The sequence below is a fragment of the Fundulus heteroclitus genome, chromosome 12 (genome assembly GCF_011125445.2).
Source record: "Fundulus heteroclitus isolate FHET01 chromosome 12, MU-UCD_Fhet_4.1, whole genome shotgun sequence".
Lineage (NCBI taxonomy): Eukaryota > Metazoa > Chordata > Actinopteri > Cyprinodontiformes > Fundulidae > Fundulus > Fundulus heteroclitus.
In genome coordinates, this window is record NC_046372.1 from 27,696,122 (window position 1) to 27,718,788 (window position 22,667).

General features: G+C 41.4%; 1 protein-coding gene across 1 annotated transcript in view; it reads right to left on the reverse strand.

Annotated features, from left to right (window-relative positions):
• The window catches only part of LOC118556502 (death-associated protein kinase 1-like), an 86,763-nt gene that overhangs the window by 44,391 nt on the left and 19,705 nt on the right, over window positions 1–22,667 (reverse strand). The window contains exon 3 of the mRNA XM_036144391.1: window positions 6,445–6,666. Within this exon, the coding sequence (XP_036000284.1) occupies window positions 6,445–6,666 (222 nt within the window). The remainder of the gene's footprint in view (window positions 1–6,444; window positions 6,667–22,667) is intronic.

Genomic DNA, 22,667 nt, shown 5'->3' on the forward strand with positions numbered 1-22,667 from the left:
TTTTATTTTATTTTATTTTATTACGCACACCTCCCTCCCTCCCTCCCTCCCAGGAGACCACACCCCACCAGCTGAGCCCGACGCTGCGCCTGCAGCAGGAACTCTCTCTCTGGGATGGGCAGCTTCTTTCAGGGCTAGATGAAGGTTGTAAAGACAGAGGAGCCATTCTGGCTAAAAATACCATGAGACTTTTTCTAGCTGGTCAGATTTATGATGTCCGTTGTCTTTATTGAGAAGAAAAACTCTAGATGGAGAAAAAGCAGACTAATTTCTGAAAGATAAATCCTGGTGATGACGACATTAACTGATCAACATTTCCTTCAGTCTCATCTTAAGCCTTAAACACACGTAGGCGAGTATTTATAAAAACGAATATCTTCCTCACAAAGTGTTTAAAAATATTACCGTACACCCAGGATGGTTCTTTCACACAAAACCATGTGAATTTCCCACTGACCATTGTTTTAATCAGGGGGCAGCGTACTGCAAAGCCTGACAGGCTCCTTCAAAATAAAAGCAACGCTGAACAGCATTGTGCCGTGTAAAACATCTGAAACTCCAAGCTTTTCTCTCCTTTGCATATCAACATCTTTGAGCAGCTGGGCTTATAAAAACAAACCAAAAACGTCGGAACATTGTTAAAAAAGGCTGTGGTGAAAAATATTTTGATTTTGAATTCCTAATTATGAATTATAATTTCTAAAAATTGATTCATATTCCCAACGATGGATTGAAAATAAATACATTTTCACTGTGAACTTTAGAATTGAGCTCTGCGCACAAGTAATGCCAGCTCACATTTAATGACCACGACATTCATTTTTATGGATGTAAAACACCGTTTACATGTGGATGAAAAGCCTAACCACATAAAAGTTTATCCATTTTCCCAGATATGCGGCTATGTGCTGACCAGGCCTTAGTTTCTATAACCACCCCCTCCACCTTTTAGCTAGCTCTAGCATCTTGGAAACTAAAGCCGGGCGTACACCGTACGAGTTTTTGTCCTTTTTGTCCCGATTCATCAGTTGTAATAAATAATATATATTTTTTGGACGGGGTCTAGTTTCAGCTTGATTGAGCGTCCTGCGTCGTGTAGCATCAGGCGGTAACGAGGGGCCATCAGCCTCTCACCTCCTCCTGATCAGGAATCAGACGGTCGGATGAAAATGTTTGAAATTCAGTCGGCCCTCGTGAGGAGATGGTGAGCGCCTCCTGCTGGTGAAGCGGAGCTACGAGCTGATTTCCCCCACCCTCGCGTGCTGCGCATGTGCAAACATGGTATTCTTCTTCTTCTGATAAAAAGACAGGAGTGGAGAGAAGCATGACGGCGGTACGTGTGACATGGAGTCAGACTACGGAGCAGCAACCTGTAGAATTACCAAGGCAGCGTTTGGTTCTAGTGAGCCTCATGTTTAACAGAGAGCATCAACACTTCCACCTTTTTCTTCTTCTACTGTTTACGTTTGGCTTCTGGATAGACGAGTCAGAGTAGCGCCACCTCTCTGCGGGGTTTAGACGTACGGTGTGAGCAGTCAGAGCATCAGAGCGTCGGCCGTACAGTAAGAACAGAGATGGAGAGCTGAGAACGTTTAAACCCTGAGGTTTGGTCGTACACTTTGAGCTGCATGAGAACAACCATTGGAAATATTCTACAGTGTACGCCCGGCTTAACATCTATATCAGGTGTGTACATAAAGGACAATGAGAAACAGCTAAAATCAGCTAACCGTATGACGTTCTTATGTCAATGTGGACCATTTGAAGAATGTTGCCAAGATCTGGTTGAATCTATGTTACAAATAAATAAGCAGTTCTAAAGAGTAACAATGGATCAAACCCCGGTATCAGAAAGGTGTGTGGATAAAGTGCTCAGTGTCGCGTATGACGTACAAAATTTATTTAAATTCTCTAGAAGTAAATCTGGGAGAACATCAGCTGCATGTTGATGTTCTCCCAGCTATTAAACTCAATCTGGACAAAAACAGATTAAAATCTGCCGTTTTCCTTATTGCCGTTGGCTGCTTACCTCCCATCTATACAACTCTGTCTTATATTTCACTTCTTCCAAGTGTCACATACTTTTTACAAGCATTTCATAAAACAGAACAGGCCAACACAAAGAAATAAGTCGTGCAGTTATTACAAACATTTAAGAAATGTGAACAGCTCAGAGAAAGCCTTCAGTGATTGGACATCAGACCAAAAACAGACTTCTGTGTCTCAGTCAGAGTACCAGCAGGATTAGGGAGACCTCTACATGTCAGCAGGACCAGAGGACCAAAGTAAGTTCATGTTGGTGTTTTTAGACCAAAAATACTTTAACTCTGTGAATTCCTGTTAAAATGGAGTTCTGATAATATAACCTGGAGGTTATAGAAGCATGGATTACTGATTCTAAGCCACGCCTGGAAAGGAAAGGGTTAAGATGATGAGAGGATGACTTAATAGCAGGATTAGCTCAGCTGTTAACAGACTTCAAACAAGAGGTCAGGAGTGGAGAGACCAACACGATTGGGACTGAATACAGATTTAAAAACAATAACAGGAAGTCCTTGTTCTGGACGATCGCCTTAAAGTCATCAATCTGCTGCACCGCTGTTTTTCTGGGCTGTCTTTACGGCTGCTGGCGAGTTGAACAACCTTTTTCTAGAAGCGTGTCAGCAGCAAACACGGCTTTGAAGTGGCATGTGGGCTCGTTAAACTGGTCCGACTGCTGTTTGGGAACAATGTGCCTCGTGCCACAGCACTTCAAACAGATCACAGCCAAAGAGGCTGTTTAGACCTTTCCTTGTTCAACTTTCCTTCTGCAGCGTTTAAAACTAGAAATGAATGACAGCCAGTTTTACTCTGCAAGTAAAAACTGATCTTAGTGGAGATAAACAGAGCCTCCGTCTCCAGGGCTGACTAGACAGGCCGGTGAGTCTCCTGTTTATGAAAGCATCTGTGATCATAATCAGCCAATTTACCCTCAATTAGCTCTGAATGGTAGGCAACACCATAGATACTACAAACAATCTAAAATGCATTTTTCCTGTTTGTAAAATGCATTAAAAACAACAAAACTTAGTTTTATTTGGTTTGTAAAATGTATCAACAATTGGCATGTTATCCAAGCAATTTCTAGATTTAAACCTGCTTTCTCTATTTCTTATAAGCAAAAGCAAAAACATGATTATTTTGTGTTTGGCATTTCTCAAAGTAAATCAGAATGAGCCTAAATCTGCATGTGAGTCCTTTCAGCTGCTCCGTCCTTCAGAGGTGGCCACAGTAAGACATTACAAGTCGCACACAGAGATGGAAGATGGCCTTCCTGAAGCTAGCCGGGTTTAAAGAGGCTGACTTAGGCGAGCTACACCATCACAGAGAGCCAGAATCTGGATAATTGGTAATGACCTGTATTCATCTTTATTTGGTCATTTCCAATAAAACTTTGTCTTTTTCCCTCTCTGGGATCGTCTCAGCGAGTCCTACATCTCCTCTTTCACTCCATAAACCTCCTCCTCTCCATCCTTCATATTATAATAAATTCATAATATTATTCACTCAATAATTTAGTGAAATGTGTCCTATGCATTAAACCCCAGGGAGCTGTGGGCTGCCGTGTTCGGCGCCAGGGGAGCATTCTGGGCTAAGGGTCTTGCTCAAGGACCCAGAGCGGCAGTCTGTGGGATTCGAACCGGGGACCCTTCACCCTGCTCCAGCCACTAGGCAACCACTCCAACTAGTGAGTCTCGTGCCGCTTTAATAATCATCCCTGAGGGGAAAAAAGGGATATTTGGACTGAATGAAACCAAACAGATTTTATTTATGCATTTTTCAAGGCGATAAGAAAAAAACTACCAGGAAACTGCCAGTAAACTTATTTGATTGGATTTTAAAGGAAACTAAACAAAATTTGAAAGATAACCCACAACCACAGTGCGAAATACGGGGGGGTCCGGGGGGGCTCGACCCCCCCGATTAACCCATGAGACCCCCTGAAAGCCTCAAAAGGAAAATTTAAAGGCGGTCTTAAATTGTGTCAAAAAAATTAAAAATTAAATTTTTTTTGTCACTAATGGTCACTAAAAAATTTTATAACCTCAACATTTCCAGTATTTAAAATTATTCACAAATATCAGAATCAGACATACTTTAATGATCCCAGGGGAAAATATGTTCTGTTTTTTGCCAAGTGGAGCCAGCCAATCCTGTTCGCGTATGCAAATTAGCCATGATTGTGCCAAACAGAAGAAAGACGTAACGTTGACAACAATTAATACTAAAAATTTTTAAATTTTAGTATTAGGAACTGATCTTATCTGTTGTGCCTATATACTGAATGATAAATGTCCTCTCAAGTCCTTGTATGTCTGGTGAATGTGAAGAATTGAAATTAAAGCTAACTTTATAAGCTGACTGACTGCATATTGAGAAAATTTAGATCGGTATTGCGCAATAATCGGGAGATGGGGACCCCCCCAAATATTGACAGGTATTTCGCACACTGCCCACAACCATGTGACAGTGTGTGTAGATGATTTTTTCTGGTGTACCTGTACAGGTCAGCACACCTTCTCTCAGTTTTAAAACCTGATTATCAAAGTAAAATTAGCAAAGCTGGTTAGAAAATAACCGTCAGTCCGGACTGACTGGAAGATATTTTTAATAGTTATCAGGATTTCTTTCTCTGTTCTAATTAATTTTAGTTGGTCTCATGGATTTAACCGCCTTTCCACACCTCAACTGCTCAATTCATTTTCTATACCTCAGTCAATTTTACTGCACATAACTTCATTTATAGACATATTTGGTTTTATTTTCTTGTGTTGGAACAGACATCTGGTGAAAACTGGCAGTTTTAGAGCTACATTTACTTGGTGACATGTTCAGCACTTATTTTACCCGCAAGTCCTGTTTTTCTTTTTTACCAGAAAGATAAAACTGAGGTAAAACAAATGTTTTTTAAGTGAGTCAAGATAGGAAGCAGTAGAATCATTAAGTTGCAATTTTATGCACAAAAAAAACCAAATAAAAATCATAACATGAAATAAATTTAAAAGAAAAGAAAAACACATACACGTAATTAAATTAAGCTCTAATATCCTCAATAACAATTTCAAAGCCCTTAAAGATTTTAAGTTTCATTTCATCCTGCAAAATATTTCCAGCAAAAGGTGCAAAATAAAGCCTGTTTACTCATGTCAGTACGGGTAAAGGGAACTGAAAGCTACAGAAAGTCACATGAACAGAAAAAAGGAACCGGATCTTTCTGTGCAACACGGCTGCATGTCGTCCCAGTATTGCATTTTTATTTTTATTTTTTCTCTCCCCCAGTATTGCATTCTGAGTAAACTAAAGAGTGACTGCTCCTCAGAGACCAGAGGATAACTCACAACGACGCGTCGCTGCTTTAAAGCAGCACGATAGCCAGAGTTAACCAGAGTGGAACGGTGAGCAGAACCACTCATAAAAAGATCTCCAGGATCCAATACGGTCAAAAACGCTGCAGCTACAAGACGCCTTTTACATTTAAAGTAAAACTAAACTTACACAAGTTTCTCTGCATGAGGGGCTAAAAGTGAGATACCGAGGCGTTTCTATTCCTGAATCCCTCATTTCACCAGACTGGCCAGGGTTTCATCTGCAATCACTTTCTGGATCAGTTCAGTTATGTCTCCATTTAAAGAGCTTTAATTCTAATATTACACCCTGAACCATTTAAACGGCTTTCTGCAGTGAATAAGAGTAAATAACTGCATCATCAGCATAAAGGATAAAATGGCATCAGACACGTTAGCTACGTCTAAATGGACAAAAGTAATCAGAATAAAAAAAGCGTCATGCAATCGAGACAAATCTGCCTAATCTAAGATCAATCAGAATGACACTGTAATCTGAATGAGAGAGGTAGTTTATGCTGATTGATAATCCGATCAACGTGCATGTAAACGCTCGTCAGGATTAAGTTATTCAGAATGTGGCAAACTGATGTATGACGTATGTGTGAGGTGTTCCCGGATTAATGCGACCCGGACGTACAGACGCAGGTCGCATTAGAAAAGATCAGACACGTATCAGATTCAGGACCACATATCCAAGCAGCCTGGGTCGCATTAGAAATAATCTGATCTGTTTGGTTCAGACCGTCATGAAAAGATCAGATCCAGGTTGGATATGGGAAAAAACAAAAAAATAAAAATGTGGGTGACTTCAGTCTGCAGTGTGAACGAAGGCTTAACTGCACATGTGTGCGTGGTTCTACTCTGAATAAAAGGTGCATATACACGCACATTATGATCGGATTAATTTAAGGTGCACCCATATAAACGGTACAATACGATTATATAATGTGAATATATTTTAATCCGATCGTGAAACTTTGTGCGTAGCCACTCAGACCCAGATCATTGATTTATAAAAACCTAAAAAGAAGCAGACGAACGAACAGAAGCTACTCACAGCTCCAGGATGAGGATGACCTCCGCCTTGCTCTCAAAGACCTCCTGCAGGGTGATGATGTTTGGGTGCTGGATCTCCTTCAGGATGTTCACCTCCCGCTCGATGTCTTCCCTCGTCACCCCGCGCCGGCTCGACTTGTTGCGTCGCTTCTTGATGAATTTGGCAGCGTACTCGACGCCCGTCCTCCTGTGCCGACATCTTCTGACCACGGCGAACTGCCCGCTGTCCACGAGAAACCAGAGTTACACCGCAGTTAGGTAGAAGATCTTTGATGAAAACACATTAATTATGAACATTTTAGCAGTAAAAAACAAGAAAGAAATAAGCTTAAGTAAGAATTGAACACCGTAAAATCATAACCTCATCATAAAATCATAACCTGATGGCTGTTTTTAGAGCAGGAGGAGGCAACTCATATACTGGGATGTACATGCTTAACCAGTAATGAGGCCCACTAATTAATGCGTTGTGGGTAGACTGAGTAATTAGACACTCCCTGAGTGTTTTAAACCCTCCATAAAGGCTTAATAAGGACGAGTAGAAAACACCAGTGCTGTATGCCACCGAGTTTCAGGGTCCTTCCTCAGATTTAGGAGCCAAAGGGAGTGGGAGGAAAAATGAGGCACTGAATGTGTTGATCAGAAACAGATTGAATTAATAACTGGCTGATTAATCACGGTACACGCTGTCTGGAATCAGAGATTGCTCTAAATGCTAAACCACAACATTAATGTGAAATCAGATAAACATCAGCTTAACTTCAGGAAACCAGTGAAGACATTTTCACTTCTGCCTGACAGGGAAAAGCTTTGATGAGCCTGGATCTGCTCATCGTTCCCCACAATAATGTGTCCAGTAAACCAAGTTAAACAACAACATCTGAAGAAGAAAATTTGACTTTTTCCATCCTGCTGCTATGCAGATGTGAACAACTTTCTCCCCTCCAAGACTTCATATGAACAGCTAACGGGTGAATGTGAGCTCACTGGTAAATTTACCTCAGCATATTAGAAGAAGCAAAGCTTTTAGCCTATAAATGAATATTCAAACAGAACGTTTGAACAAATCAGCGTTATACCAGAAGCTCAGTTGGTGACAAGTCAGTCAATCTTCAGCTAACCAACAGCAAATAATCCAATTGTGGGCCTGGCTTTGAACGCACCGCAGCCAATCAGCTAATTACTGTTAGCGTCACCAAACATGCATGCTGTGTCTCTCAGAAGGCGGCTGGTAGCCAGCAAGAAGGTCCTGGGTTCAAATCCGGGCCTGGGACCGTTCTGCATATGGGGTTGGCATTTTCTCCCTGTGCATGTGTGGCTTCTCTCTGGGTACTCCTCCCACAGCCCAAACACGACCCCAACCCTCTCTCTGAATTCCCCTTAGGAATCGCTGTGTGTGCCGGATGGATGTCCTGAGATGGACCTGCCACCTGTCCAAGGTGTTCCCCGCCTCTCTAGCCTCCCCTGCAACTCTGCACAGACATAGATATATGGATGGATGGATGGATGGACAGATAGATATATGGATGGATGGATAGAGGGACGGACGGACAGACGGATGGATGGTTGGACGTCTTGCAGACAACCACCGTAGGAGTTTCTGGACTTTCCTGTTTCATTTCCTGGGGTAACGAGTGAATAATGTGTGCTGGTAAAGGTCTGCAGACGTGGAAGGACCCGTCAGATGGATGGATGGATGGATGGATGGATGTCTTGCAGACAACAACCACCGTAGGAGTTTCTGGACTTTCCTGTTCCCCTTCCTGGGGTAACGAGTGAATAATGTTTGCTGGTAAAGGTCTGCAGACGTGGAAGGACCCGTCAGATGGATTAACCAAGAACACACAAGATAACCAGCGTCCAGCTGACATGTCAGCGCTGCTAATCGCCTTGCTAAACGCATGTGAACAACACAATGCTGCCATGGAAACTGTGATCACGTTGCAGCTCTGTTGTCAGATCCTTGGTCTCATCAGGAGAACGCTGACTGTTGTCGACCGCAGCGCTGCCAGATAAACCATGGGGGAAGCGAGGACACTTGGCTGAGGGCTGTTGACGCCTCCTCACAGACCGAGCAATCATGAAGCACTTAGTGTACCAAACACCCACGGAGGGAGAGAGGGAGGGAGTGAGGGGTGAAAACGAGACGCACTGCCACATTCTGCATCGTTTTTCTCATTTTCTGCATCAACATAATCAAAAATTATAGCAGAGCAGCTTATCTGGCAAATCTTCCCTCTGCCACCATAAAGTGAGAACTCTGCTGTCATCAGAGGCGCGGTTATTAGGAAGCAATTCAGCTTTGCCTTCCTCAGCACAGCGTGTGAGTATCTGATGAGTAGATATAATCTAGTGGCTGTAAAACTGTCAACTGCAGAGGACCTCAGAAGGAAAATGGAAACAAGAGCAGAACATTCACCAGGAACGCATCGACAGAAAAAGGCTCATCTACAGCACCGGTTCTTCCAGTTAATGACACCAAAGCAAAGAGAAACTCCAGCAAATAAAACATTTAAACCATTTATCTACAATATGAGTCAATTAGTTTTGTGACAAACTTTGCAACATTTATTGTTTTCATTCTCAATGTCGTGTTTAGCTAAAAATGCTGTGAGCAGAAATATAAACACCAACATTGGAAGAGGAACGTGGTGCCTTGCAAGCCCAACCCAGTGCTATTATATCTGTTAAATTATGCTAATTACTTAAAAGACATGATATAAGGTAGCATTTAACACTAAGGGTTTAATGTCATTAACATATCCATTCATCTGGATGATGCAGGCACCTACAGATAACTGCTGTAATTGATTAAAAATGTTTTATTGTTGTTCTTATATAGGTCTTCCTTATGAAAGGTTTGATCTCAGTGGGTCGTTTATCTGGTTAAATAAAGATGTAATGACCATAAAGGAAATAGAACTCATGCACAGGCAAAATAAATAAGGTTTGTGGTATTTTATTGATCTAAAGTAGAAGCCAAGAAAAGTTATATAACTAAAATTCTTATGTATTGCTTTGCAACGCCTAACAGTATATACGCCACACAACGTTTAATAGATAAACTTTATTCCGGACTCATGGTCCAATAAATACATACATAAATAAAATAAATAAATGGATAAGAATAAAAACACAATAAAGTACCATTATCAACTAAATAGGCGCTTTAAGAAGACAGGAATACCAGTGTCTCCACAGCTTAGACTGGTATCAGATCGCACTATGTGTGTCAGTAAGTGACAATATCATTGCCAGATGCATTTAACCTGCAGATAAACTTATTAACTTTCTTAAAACAGCTTGTAGGGTATTGACTCTTGCTGTGACAAACATCTCTTGCACTAGACCATCTTGGCCGTTTCAAAAGTACCAGCAAAGCTTCATTTTAGGCCGCCTGCAGCCTTTGCAGGTTGGTTTTTCTATAAGTAGACCACAGGTGAGCAGAGAGGTACAATATGCATTAAACAGTTTAACTTCATCAGTACATGGTAGGGTATTAGATTGAGCATCCAACATTCTACATCGTCTATAGATATCATCATCTGACAGATTTTCTGTGATAATATGCCCAACATACTTGAGTTTCCAGATTTTCAGCTGTCAAATTCTCTGCTGGGTGTTACAAACAAAACCAACAGATTTACCTTCTTTACTCCTACAGATCATGACCACACTTTTAGATGGATTGTTCTTAATGTCGTGTTCCAGACCAGACTCAGAGCAGATGTTAAGTAGCTGCTGTAACCCAGCAGTACTTGGACTAAATATTACTAAATCATCTGCATACATCAGGTGATTCAGTACAGAGTTACCAGCCACACATTCAGAGTTACAAGCTCTCAACTTGGTTGACAGTTCGTCCAGATACACGTTAAAGAGAACTGGGGATAAAATCCCACCCTGCCTCACACCGTTACTAACTTTGAAAGGATCAGAGACACAGTCTCCCCCCATTTAATCTGCAGTGTTTGCTGAGCATACCAATACTTCATAATACGAACAATATACTGTGGTCCACCTTTCTGTGTCAGTTTCATGAATAATTTTCTGTGATTTACTCTATCAAATGCTTTTGATGCATCCAGAAAACATAAAAACTGAAGAGTTCTGCTTATTAAATTCATAAATAATCTCTTTTAGAGCATATATACACATATGTGTGCCCAGCCTAGCCTTAAAAACAAACTGGTTATCTGTAGAATTAATAACCTCTAAAATCCTGTCCAGCAGGATTGACTCGATCATTTTTTAAACTATACTAGCCAGAGCTATCGGACGGTAATTATCAGAACTGCCAATCTTCCCAGTTTTATCCTTGATAACGGTACTAATAACAGGAGACTTAAAAAAGAGTCAGGTAAAAGACCGTGTATAAAAAATGCTGTAAAACAGATGGAAAGTAGAGCTAGCTATGCACCTGTGAGCCGCTGCGTCTGTGCGTGCCGCCATGACCCTGTACCTGCATACTTTAAATGCTCTGCTGAGACTCCATCCAGCCCAGTGGCTTTTGACAATTTGGAAATAGCTTTATGAGCTTCATAAGGCAGGATTTCATCTATATGGTCAACATTACTTACAGTGTATGGTTCACTATGAATAGAATCAAATAATCTGCTGTAATGTTGATGTCACAGCTCCAGATTATTAGCAGTGCCTGATTTGCATCAACTGCTCAGGGCAGGGATGTTTGTAGGATGGCTTTCCTCTAACTTCTTTCCAAAAGTCTTTTGTATTGTTACTAAAGAGTTTTCTGGCCTTTGAATCATTCCTTATTGCCCTTTCATTTTTACCAATATAACGCACAGCATAAGTGTAATAAATGTATCCATGATATGTTTATCTGTTTCTGTATTCAAATATATTTTTAGCACTGCATTACCTTTTACGTTCTTACTTTTTGATTTTGCACAGCTTTATAAAACAAAGTTATTAAAACTCGATTTTGTGTCAAAAAAGTAATTTCAGTTAAAAAAAAGATTTAGTTCAAACAAGCAACTCGTTTCTTTAAAGTAATTGTTGGTGGTGATGGCAGTGAGGAGGAAGGATCTCCTGCAGAGGTCTGTATTACGGCGCCTCTGATGAAGCCTCTGTTGTTGTATTACAGACTTTTCTTCATTTTCTAAACATTAATTTTATTGTTAGAGCTATAGCTGGTAGTCCTGTTCAGAAATGCTTGTTATACTGGGGAAAATGGTCCTTCCATCCTGAAAGTAGTAAATACATTATGTATTCAGAAAAAGAGGGACCTGCAGGCCTGTAAAAACGGACCAATCCCTCCTATTTGGTCTGAATAGCAGTGATTGGTCAGTTTTGGTCCCCCCCCCCATACCCTCTGGGGTATGACCGCATCTATTGGTTGTGCCAGATGCCATCATTCTGACGCGCTCAGGTAACATCAGTGTGCGTGCTCGCTCCTTCTTGTGTTTATGTATCCGGTTAGCTTAGCAGTTAGCTTAGCAGTTAGCTTAGCAGTTAGCTTAGCAGTTAGCTTAGCAGTTAGCTTAGCAGTTAGCTGTTCATTGTAGCTACGCTGCTCTCACCGCATACTTTCAAAAAGGTCTATTCAAAAAAAAAAAAAAAAAGAGACTTGGGCGTTTTCTTATTTTAATGGAAAAATTGGCGACTGTATCTTTAAATGCAATTCAGCTCTTGATTGTGAAAGAATTTTGTATCATGTAGATAAAGTGTTTTAAAACTTTTTAGTTGCTTTAAAGGCCTAATAAATGCACTAGATCTTTACTTTTCATGACTGAAGAAACAAAAGGTAAATATAGCGGCTTGATGTGAGCTAGTTTACTAAGCTGCCAGTAAAATCACCTGAAATTTCTAACCACCAAGCAGCGGAGAGGACCGATGGGGCTTTAAGGAAGTGACTGAGCCGGAGACACAGAGCAGATAATGTGAGGAGGAAGAGGCAGCTGAAAATGAAGGCTTTCTCATGCTAATAACACGTCCACCCCCATTCAGTCTGGCCTCGGCCCATTGTTGTTCAAGACTCTGTCACTCAGGCCTCTCTGCAGATATGTACAGACATCAGGACCCCGTCTGTGAAGGCTTTTGTTGGCGCGCTCTTTGTAATATTATACATCTACTTACAAACGCAGCTCTACTACTCTGATATCAGATTACTAGAAACCTGCTAAACTCACACCCCCCCCCCCCAACTCCTAAAGCTAAACAGAGCCGGCGCATAGACACTGACACTGCTACCGCACAGGCCTCACGATACCTGAAATCTTTTATTTTTATTCCTTTTTTTTAAATGTATGCATTTGTTACACATGATTGTTGCCGTTTCTGTCAAAGACACAAAAAAATCTAAGAGAATCAGATAACTTTAGTGGGTTTTTATTGTTTTATTGTTCTGTCATTATGCCTCCTGCAGGAAGGAGGAGGGGAAGACGAGACGTCTGCTGCAACAGGACGTGACCGATTACACAAGCACAACTCTGGTTCTGAGAAAAGAAGAAGTTGTTGGACAGGTCACTACGGGGATCTCTGAATAAACTCATCAGCTGATGCTCTCACCGCGTCTGAATATGGAAGGTGGCTCTGAGGATCACCATGGAGTCCGAGGAACAAATCAGTCGCTGTAGTAGATAAATATTTTACCAGAATAGAGGAACCACATGTCATTATAGTCCCAGTGTCCAACAAACTGTAACAATGCCCCCCTTGAACAATATTTAACTTTACGCAAAAGTTGTGTTTCTAATAAGCTTTTAAAAAAAGTGTTAATCTTTAAAAGTTTTTTTCTGATAAACTTAGAACAATCTCACTAAACTTTTTTAAAGCTTAATATCTCATCCATCCATGTTTTATCTATCAATCTACCTGGAGATAAAGCTTTATTTACATTGGACAAAGTTGGAAATCACACCTGACTTCATCTCTGCAGACATGCAGGTCAACATAAAGACATCTGGAAGATCAGCAGCTAGCTTCTGTGCTAAGCAGCTAGCTTCTTTGCTAAGCAGCTAGCTTCTGTGCTAAGCAGCTAGCTTCTGTGCTAAGCAGCTAGCTTCTATGTTAAGCAGCTAGCTTCTTTGCTAAGCAGCTAGCTTCTTTGCTAAGCAGCTAGCTTCTGTGCTAAGCAGCTAGCTTAGGCTTGAATGTCGACACCTGGGATCATTGACAAACAGCAACAAAAGCAAACAGCTGCCTGTGCTATCCACCAAAACTTTCCACACCGCAGAGTTGTGGGACCTGGCGTGGAAAGTTTCCACATAACTATGTTGATGTCCATTATTATAACACCATCTGTGTACTCCTCATGACATCCTGTGGGTATTTTTCCACAGCTAACTTGTTAGTGCGGCACAGAAAAAGGCTCAGAATCGGCAGATTTTCAGCTGGTCTGCTGAATAGTGGGTCGTAAACTCAGAAATTCAACGTTCTGAGGAGGAAGGCTCCACACCAAGGCCCAACACTCCTCAGTGAGGACGCTGCTACAGAGTGAAGACTTACATTTAGAAGCAGCACAGTCAGGGGAAGCACAGAAATCCTAGAAGCTATTTAAATGGAAATGGATTTTCTTTGATACGTTGGGACATGTCTGCAGTTCACTCAGGCTACAAGGAACATGTTGAATTTGGAAATAATGGGAGACCTTTGAAAATGTCAGCGTCAAGGTAAGGCTCTCAATTCTCTGGAGAACAGAGACTGCAGTTTGACTAATGCTAGCATGCTAAGATGCTAAAGACATTTCAAATGCTAACCCTGTAGTAAAAACACATTTTACTACAATGCTAAACATGATGACAGTTCTCTCTCTGCTTTCTCTGTTCCTTTTCCACATAGTTAATTATAGCTCATCACAGCAGGAAGACAAATATTTTAAATTCTGTCGAATGCTTCTTGGAGATTGGAAAACTTTTTACTGTGTTTTTCTGTCAACGTCCATCTCAGAGCGCAGCATCAAGCCATTTCCTGTACCTGTAGTTAGTGCCGCTCTGCAGCAGTCACCCTTCACAGGCGGCCATCAGGAACTGGGCACCACAGAACCCCCCCGCATGTTTTTGGTCTGTAGGAGGAAGCCAGAGTACCCAGAGAGAACCTGCTCATGCACTGGGAGAACATGTCAGCCCTGCACAGAGAGGCTGGGTTTGAAGCAACGTTTCTCCACAGTGCAGCCACATGTGACACAAAGCCAACGTGTGTCTGAAACAGGAGAACCCAGCAGGAACAAAAATCCTATATAACAAAAAAAAAGAAAAAAAAAAAAAAAAAAAGAATCAGAGCTGACATTTTGGAAGTATTGTGACATTTCAAAAGTGCTCTTAGACCTTAATTAAGCCAATTCACCCAACCAACACCTCTCCAAAAGCACTTAAAAACCCAATCCATGTCTGCACCCTCATTGCAATGAATGCCATTCAGTGATGATTACATAATAATGTATCCGCCTCTCTGATGCAGCGCCTGTATTAAACGGCAGGATGAGTCCTGAAGACGTTGCTTCATGATGGGAGGAAACTGAACGTTGACCACATCTTCCCTCGTCATCAGGGAATGACTCATCCTCACTAAAGCACAATGTTTTCATGTTTAGCAACAGCAACTGTGTTACAAGACTTTTACAAAAAACAACACCAACACAGAGCCTTTATTCAGACGCTTGGTTTCTATCAGACACTAAGAGCCGTTTACCTCTACAGACATGCAGGGTTTGCATGCTGGGCTCAGGGGAGGGGGGGGGGGGCACCATGTTGTTCTATAGCTGATAAAGAATGCATTAGCTGGATCTTCCAGAAAAGTCTTCCCAGTAGATTTAACATCTAATATGTAAAAGTGCATAAAGAGTTCCCAGACAGCCTGATAAAATGACAGTAAAATGATGAACTCGTGATTTTCTCCCTCACTGATCCCCTCCTGCAAGCACACAGATTTACCCCCCCCCCCCCCCTTCATTAGCAGCAGCAGCTGCATGCATAAAAACAAGGGGAATGGCAAAAGTCCGATGAATCCTCTCTCCTGAAGGAGTGGACGCAGAATAAAACCCACTGCAGCCATGAAAATGCTTTTCTGTCCTGACTTCCATTCAGGACGGTGGATCATATTCCTGCTTCATGCCTGACCCCCCCCCCCCCCCCTCAGTCACCATTCCCAGCTGAGCCGACGGAGGAAACCCCTGCCGGCCTCCTGGGACGTGCTGCTGAATAAGCGCGGTGGTGGATGGGCAGAAATAACCAGGCGGCTCTGGAGAAACTCCTCCTGGAATCACTGACCAACAGAAGCAGGGAGGCAGCTCTACGTCAACCCAGAGTAAAACATATTCTGCAGGATCAGATTACTTAAAACATATTCTGCAGGATCAGATTACTTAAAACATATTCTGCAGGATCAGATTACTTAAACATATTCTGCAGGATCAGATTACTTAAAACATATTCTGCAGGATCAGATTACTCGGCTGCCTTTGTTGCGAGGCTTTCCACTTCTCTGAGGCAGCTGGACGGGGGAGGGAAGAGGAGAAGTTTGTTTGTGTGCATGGGGGCAGCCTGGCTGTGGGACTTGATGCTGCTGCTGTCTGCAGAGCGTCTCTGTGGAAAGATACGGAGGTTTCCAGGGAGCTTTTCATCTACAGGTCTGCATTCAGGCTCTGAGCAGCAGATCCACACCAGAGGCAGCATCTAAAGGTCCTACAGGTTTACCGCGTGAATAAACTGGACGGTAGACACAGCAGGATGGGGTTAAAGTCATGGTGGCTGATAACGAGCTGGAGCTCCTTAAAAATAACCCTGAACTGAGGAAGAGCAGGTAGACGGCGTCGAGTCTGCAGGACAGACTGAATTTCATTTTATGCTTATTAAGTTATTGCTTCACGGCCTCAGCTCTGCAGACAGCCTTACTGAGGGAATAACTAGGAAGCATTCCAGCTGCAAAGATGCAAACAAGCTGCTTTGTTCAGTTAACTGCTGATTACATGACATCTGAGGAAATTCCCTCGTTCCTCAGATTTATTTGAATTTTGCAAATAGCAATTATTTATTTAACCATGCTGTCAATACACAAAGAACATGAAGATTGACCAGTTTGTACCAATATATAAAAGGACATGTGTGTCAATATGATGTTTTGCTCCCATTTAATGAATACAATGTTAACTCTAGAATATTACCTTTTGTCTCTATGGATTAAGTCAAAATAAAGTATTAGAAGATTAGTTAGAAACTAATTTGTAATCAATTTGACAACCATGGAGCCATTTTGATAAGTTCTTAAAATTGGGTATGGTTCAATTTATTTAATCATCTTTCACCTAAATAAAATTTTACTAAAATGCGTATTTAGAAAAAAAACGACCCAAAATGTTTGCATTGGTTAAAGTCCAACAGTTTTATCAGTGTAGCTAACATACAGGTTGGCATTTCTGGATAGTGATTAAAAAACAAATAAGAGTTTTAAGCAAGTTAATTAATCTACAAGTTCTTTTAAAACCTTGAAAACACCAGATTAGATTTTTATTTTAGGGACTAGCATCAAGAACTCCAGATAACACCAAGCTGCTGTGAAATCTGATTTAATCAGAGAAAAATGTCATTTAATTTTATGGCACACAGGTTCAGTACCGGCGAGCATTTAATGCGCCTTATTCAGACCAACCAGGTCCTCTGCTGACCTTTTAGGAACATTTTAATCTTTTACGTTCCCAACATAGCCAGTAATTTGTCATTATGACAGTTTGCATCTGTTTGTAACCAAGTTTAAAATTTAAAAGGTTTACTTGCTTTATATTGTTGCTGATCTTAAAAATAAATGATGCTGCTGAGTGAAGTTACTGAAATGCTGGATGAGGGATATTTCATATTTTAATGATAATTAATGATGATTCTGACTTCATAGCTGTTCTTATTTGGCCACAAAGCTTTATTTCTTGTTTACTGTTGGATGAAAACATTAAATCAGATTGTGCTTTAGATGCTGCTCCATCTTTAATGTTGTGCTTCGTTAGCAGAGCGTCATGATAAGCACTCTACGAAATAATCGACTACTGGGGAAATATTTATGGCATTAAACGACGCTGCTAACTGTTAGGCCTGAAGTGAAAACACCAGGGATCTGCAGACAGAACAGAACTCAGAGCAAACCCAACAGCTTCAGGCTGCAGTTGGTCGAGGCTCGTTGTCCTGCGAGCAAACAGAGCCAGTTATACGGTTAAAGTGTCAGAAATGTGCCGCTTCGCCTGCATGACCTCCTGGTCTCAGTTCGAGCAGAGGCTGCAGCCTCTGAGAGTCTGGCCTCGCCGAGCAGAGCAGCAGCAGAGAGAACAGAGCTGAGTGGTAACGAGCTGAGTGGTAACGAGCTGAGTAGTTAACGAGCTGAGTGGTAACGAGCTGAGTAGGTAACGAGCTGAGCGGTAACGAGCTGAGCAGTTAACGAGCTGAGCAGTTAACGAGCTGAGTGGTAACGAGCTGAGTTGGTAACGAGCTGAGTAGTTAACGAGCTGAGTAGTTAACGAGCTGAGTAGTTAATGAGCTGAGTTGGTAACGAGCCCAGTGGTAACGAGCCCAGTGGTAACGAGCTGAGTGGTAACGAGCTGAGTGGGTAACGAGCTGAGTAGTTAACGAGCCCAGTGGTAACGAGCCCAGTGGTAACGAGCTGAGCGGTAACGAGCTGAGTGGTAACGAGCTGAGTGGGTAACGAGCTGAGTAGTTAACGAGCCCAGTGGTAACGAGCCCAGTGGTAACGAGCCCAGTGGTAACGAGCTGAGCGGTAACGAGCTGAGTTGGTAACGAGCTGAGTTGGTAACGAGCCCAGCAGTAACGAGATGAGTGGTAACGAGCTGCAGAAAGGCTCTGGAAACATCAATCAATGAAGGGAGAGTCAGCAGGCAGGACACTACACCGCGCAGAGGAAGAACCGGCCTTTACTTATCGCTTAGGATTTCAGCCTGATGGCAATGAAAAAATAAAACTTCTAAGACAGAAATAGAGCTGTAAGTTTTTAATGCATGAAAATTTGCATCTCCTTTTAACTGGTAATACTCACAGGCAGACCACCTGTCCAGATTGGGGGGAGATCAGTAATATTAATATTTAGACTAGTTCTGATTGATTATTCCAGCAACTTATCTTCTAGTCTAGTTGTTGAGCAACAGTCTGTAGGAGCAGGAGAAAAACGTCACAGCACAGAGTTTGAACTCAGTTACGTCAGAAAGGCCAGTTTTCTGACAAAATATCCAGAACTTTTTCTAAAGTCCGTTTGTAAGACTGAACAGCCGAAGACGACGAGTCACCAGAGCTTCTACGATGAGTTTAAAGTCTTAGCTCTAATTTTTCAACTAAAACTAAGGAAACAATTTATCAAGAAGAAAAAAAAAGCTTTGTGATCCTGATCAGATAAATATTTTCATGGCAAATCAATCTCTGTAATCAAGAAATAATGAGAATTAATGAATACATTCTTAAAATCAGGAGCAATCTAATTTAAAACAGCGAATAAAAACTAATTTTCTTTATACAGGTGAATACTTAATATTTCTTTCATTGACTTTTTACTAAATCTGATCACATTACCATTTATTATGCTCATTTCATTTCTTTAGGTTGCCATGTTTCTTTCAAAGCATTATACTTTATAACAAAGGCTAAAATAAATAAATCATGTTAGTCGTGGACGCCTAACAGTGAAAAAGAAAATCTTTATGCATCGACTGTCCCAGAACAACCAAATGTCCTGAGACTTATTCAGACCAGCTTCTATCCTTCCCTTCAGTTTAACAGTTGTAGTTTGAATTATGCATTTTCTTTCAGTTTTTAACACCCAGTTCTGTTTTTTCCTCTTCATAGCCGCTACATCTGCCACCGTCCTGCAGAGGAACATGGGCTGAGCTCCTGCTGACAACTTCATCCTATAGCTGATCCAGGTGGTCCCGTCTCTCAGTCTAACTCAGTTTATCTCCTAGACGAAGGTATGGGCTGAGTTTTTACTGAAACCAGCTGTGTGCTCTTCCTTTCATCCTCTAGACCTGAAAACTGCCTCAGAGCTTCTCTGCTTAGCCGCCTTCTTCTCCTGGATGAAGCCACTAAATGAGGTCGTCTGCCACGTTTGGACTTTTCTCTCATAGAAAGTACACCTGGCTGTTCTGAGTCTCTACTCTGTCTTCTCTGACATAGAAAGTACTCCTGGGTCAATGTGAGCTTCTGAGCTTTCTGTGTCTCTGCTCTGTCTTCTCTAACATAGAAAGTACTCCTGGGTCAATGTGAGCTTCTGAGCTTTCTGTGTCTCTGCTCTGTCTTCTCTAAGCCCCAGTGGGTGGAGGCAGATGAGCATTCCCACTGAGCCTGGTTCTGCTGGAGGTTTTCCTCTCCACTGTCGCTTCATGCACGCTCAGTATGAGGGATTGCTGCAAAGCCATCAGCAATGCCAGCGACTATTGTGGCTGCAGGCTCATCCAGGAGGAGCGAACGCTGCCAGTCAAAGACTCGATGCAGGCTGCTGGGTTTCCTTAGGAAACTTTAACCAATCTGTCTGGAGGATTTGACTGAATTGTAATTTTGTACGAAGTTGAGATGATGTGTTGTGAATTGGAGCCGTCTAGATCAACTAAACTGAACTGAAACTGAATTCAATCATCTGGAGGTATCTGTAGATAAATGATGTCATATCTATCTGGTTCTAAGCAGACTGCATTGGAGAAAGCAGGTAGAATGCTTTTAATCTTTGGCCTTAATCCCCTCTCTAATCCATCTATACATTACAGCCCACACTGGTGGAGCATAAAGCATCGTGTTCAGCTGCAACCAAACAGAAATGTATAGTAGCACGCTGCATCTGGAGGAAATAAAGACCCTTCTTTAACCGATCAGAAGAATTCAGCAAACATATTTTCTACGAGGGGAAAAGCTGAGCAGCATTATCCCTCAGCACTGTTAAAATAAATAAAGGCCGTGTTGCAACATGCATCTCCTCTGTTTTCATTATGCAAACAGTGCAATGAGCTGCTGACAAAGCATCCTTTCATCATCATCATCGTTAAACACCAATCAATACGCCACTGCTGCGCCTTAGTAGGGAAGTTTACTCAGTGAGGCCGACAGGGACAATGAAGCCTTAGCTAATAAAAACATTACACTTTAACACTTCTGGCCATTTCCTTCGTGCAAATATAATGTGAGGTGATGTAAAAGCAAAACTTATTTCTCTTTGTTTGCATCCTGATCAAAACAACAAAGTTCTTCATGAAGATGGGATTTATTCAATGTGCAGCTGCTGTTTATGGCTCCATTTATAGATTCAAATTGACACATTTTTACTTAAAAATTTGGCCAGTCTTTAATACGGAAATACAAAAGGTGGTTAAACTAATGCTAGAATTTAATGTGGAAACTGCAGACAAACAAAAACTGGTCCAGGGGGTTTGCAACGTTTCCAAAGGGGCATTTTCACCCTCAGATGAGCTAAATCGCTTGTTTAGAGACAAACACCTTCTAAAAAAAAAAAAAAAATACCAATTTAATTTTTCAACTATAGGAAATTTGTCTTTTTCAAAGAACCAACAGTTTCTATTTTTTAGGTTTCACAGTAAAGGAAAACGAATGTCTGCAAAAAGAGGCGAGCTAGATTTTCCTCTATCAGAATCAGAAATACTTGAATAATCCCAGAGGGAAATTGTTTCAGTACAATCGCCATAACATGAGATGATGTGGAAAATTTTGCACAAAAGGCACAGTTCCAAACCTAAAAATAAGGAAAACAAATCTAAAATATAAATATTATTTACACTTCTGTTATTCTACTGTGAAAATTTGATGCAGTTATTCCATAAAAACATAAACAGCTAAAACCTGCTTTTCTAATTATACATTTAGACAAAAACATCATGGCTCTTAATGCCTTCGGCTGAAAATGAAATAGAATCGACTTCTATTTCATTCTCAGCCGAAGGCATTAAGAGCCATGATGGGAGGTCCAATGCACAAACACCACAGAACCAGACTAAAGCAGATTTATCGACCCACAGACTCATGAGGGGTGGACACAACACTTTAGTGCCAAATTTAAGCATAAAACTTGTTTGTTATGCATTCTGTTAAACATCTGGCCATGAAACAAGATAATTAGGCTTAAAATGATCAACAAAAGTCTGGATGTTCAAGAAGAAATCAAAGAATTTGCTGGAGCAAAATAAAACGGAGGTTTTTGCAACTAAATCCATATTTTACATACAGTAGAAGCAGCATAAAAAAGCCATTCCTTGAATAAATGTGTCGTTTTTCTGAATAAAATACTAAAAGAAATAAGAAAAACTCTTGAAAAACAAATGAAAGTTTAGCTGACATATATAACAGACAACTGCAGCAACATCCTGGGTTTCAGCACATTTTAATACCTTATTAAACTGGGATATATTTTTAATATCAAAGTGCTATTCACACTCTTTTTAAAAGAGATGCAAAACTTCACTAGAAATGTGCAGCAAATATATCAACAGAAGTGAGGAAATATGGAAATATATTTAAATATGGACTGTGCAAAAACTCCTTTGTGAAAGAAAGCTAAAGGGTGGATGGATGGATGGATGGACGGAGGGATGGATGTATGGATGGATGGAGGGATATATGGATGGATGGATGGACGAATGGATGGATGGATATATGGACGGATGGATGGATGGATGGATGGACTGATGGATGGATGAATGGATGGATGGATGGATGGATGGACTGATGGATGGATGGATGGATGGACTGATGGATGGACTGATGGATGGACGAATGGATGGACGGATGGATGGACTGATGGATGGATGGATGGATGGATGGATGGATGGATGGATGGATATATGGATGGACGGATGGATGGATGGATGGATGGATGGATGGATGGACGGATGGATATATGGATGGACGGATGGATGGATGGATGGATATATGGATGGACGGATGGATGGATGGACTGATGGATGGATGGACTGATGGATGGATGGATGGATGGACTGATGGATGGATGGACTGATGGATGGACTGATGGATGGACGAATGGATGGACGGATGGATGGACTGATGGATGGATGGATGGATGGATGGATGGATGGATGGATGGATGGATGGATGGATATATGGATGGACGGATGGATGGATGGATGGATGGATGGATGGACGGATGGATATATGGATGGACGGATGGATGGATGGATGGATATATGGATGGACGGATGGATGGATGGACTGATGGATGGATGGACTGATGGATGGACGGATGGATGGATGGATGGAT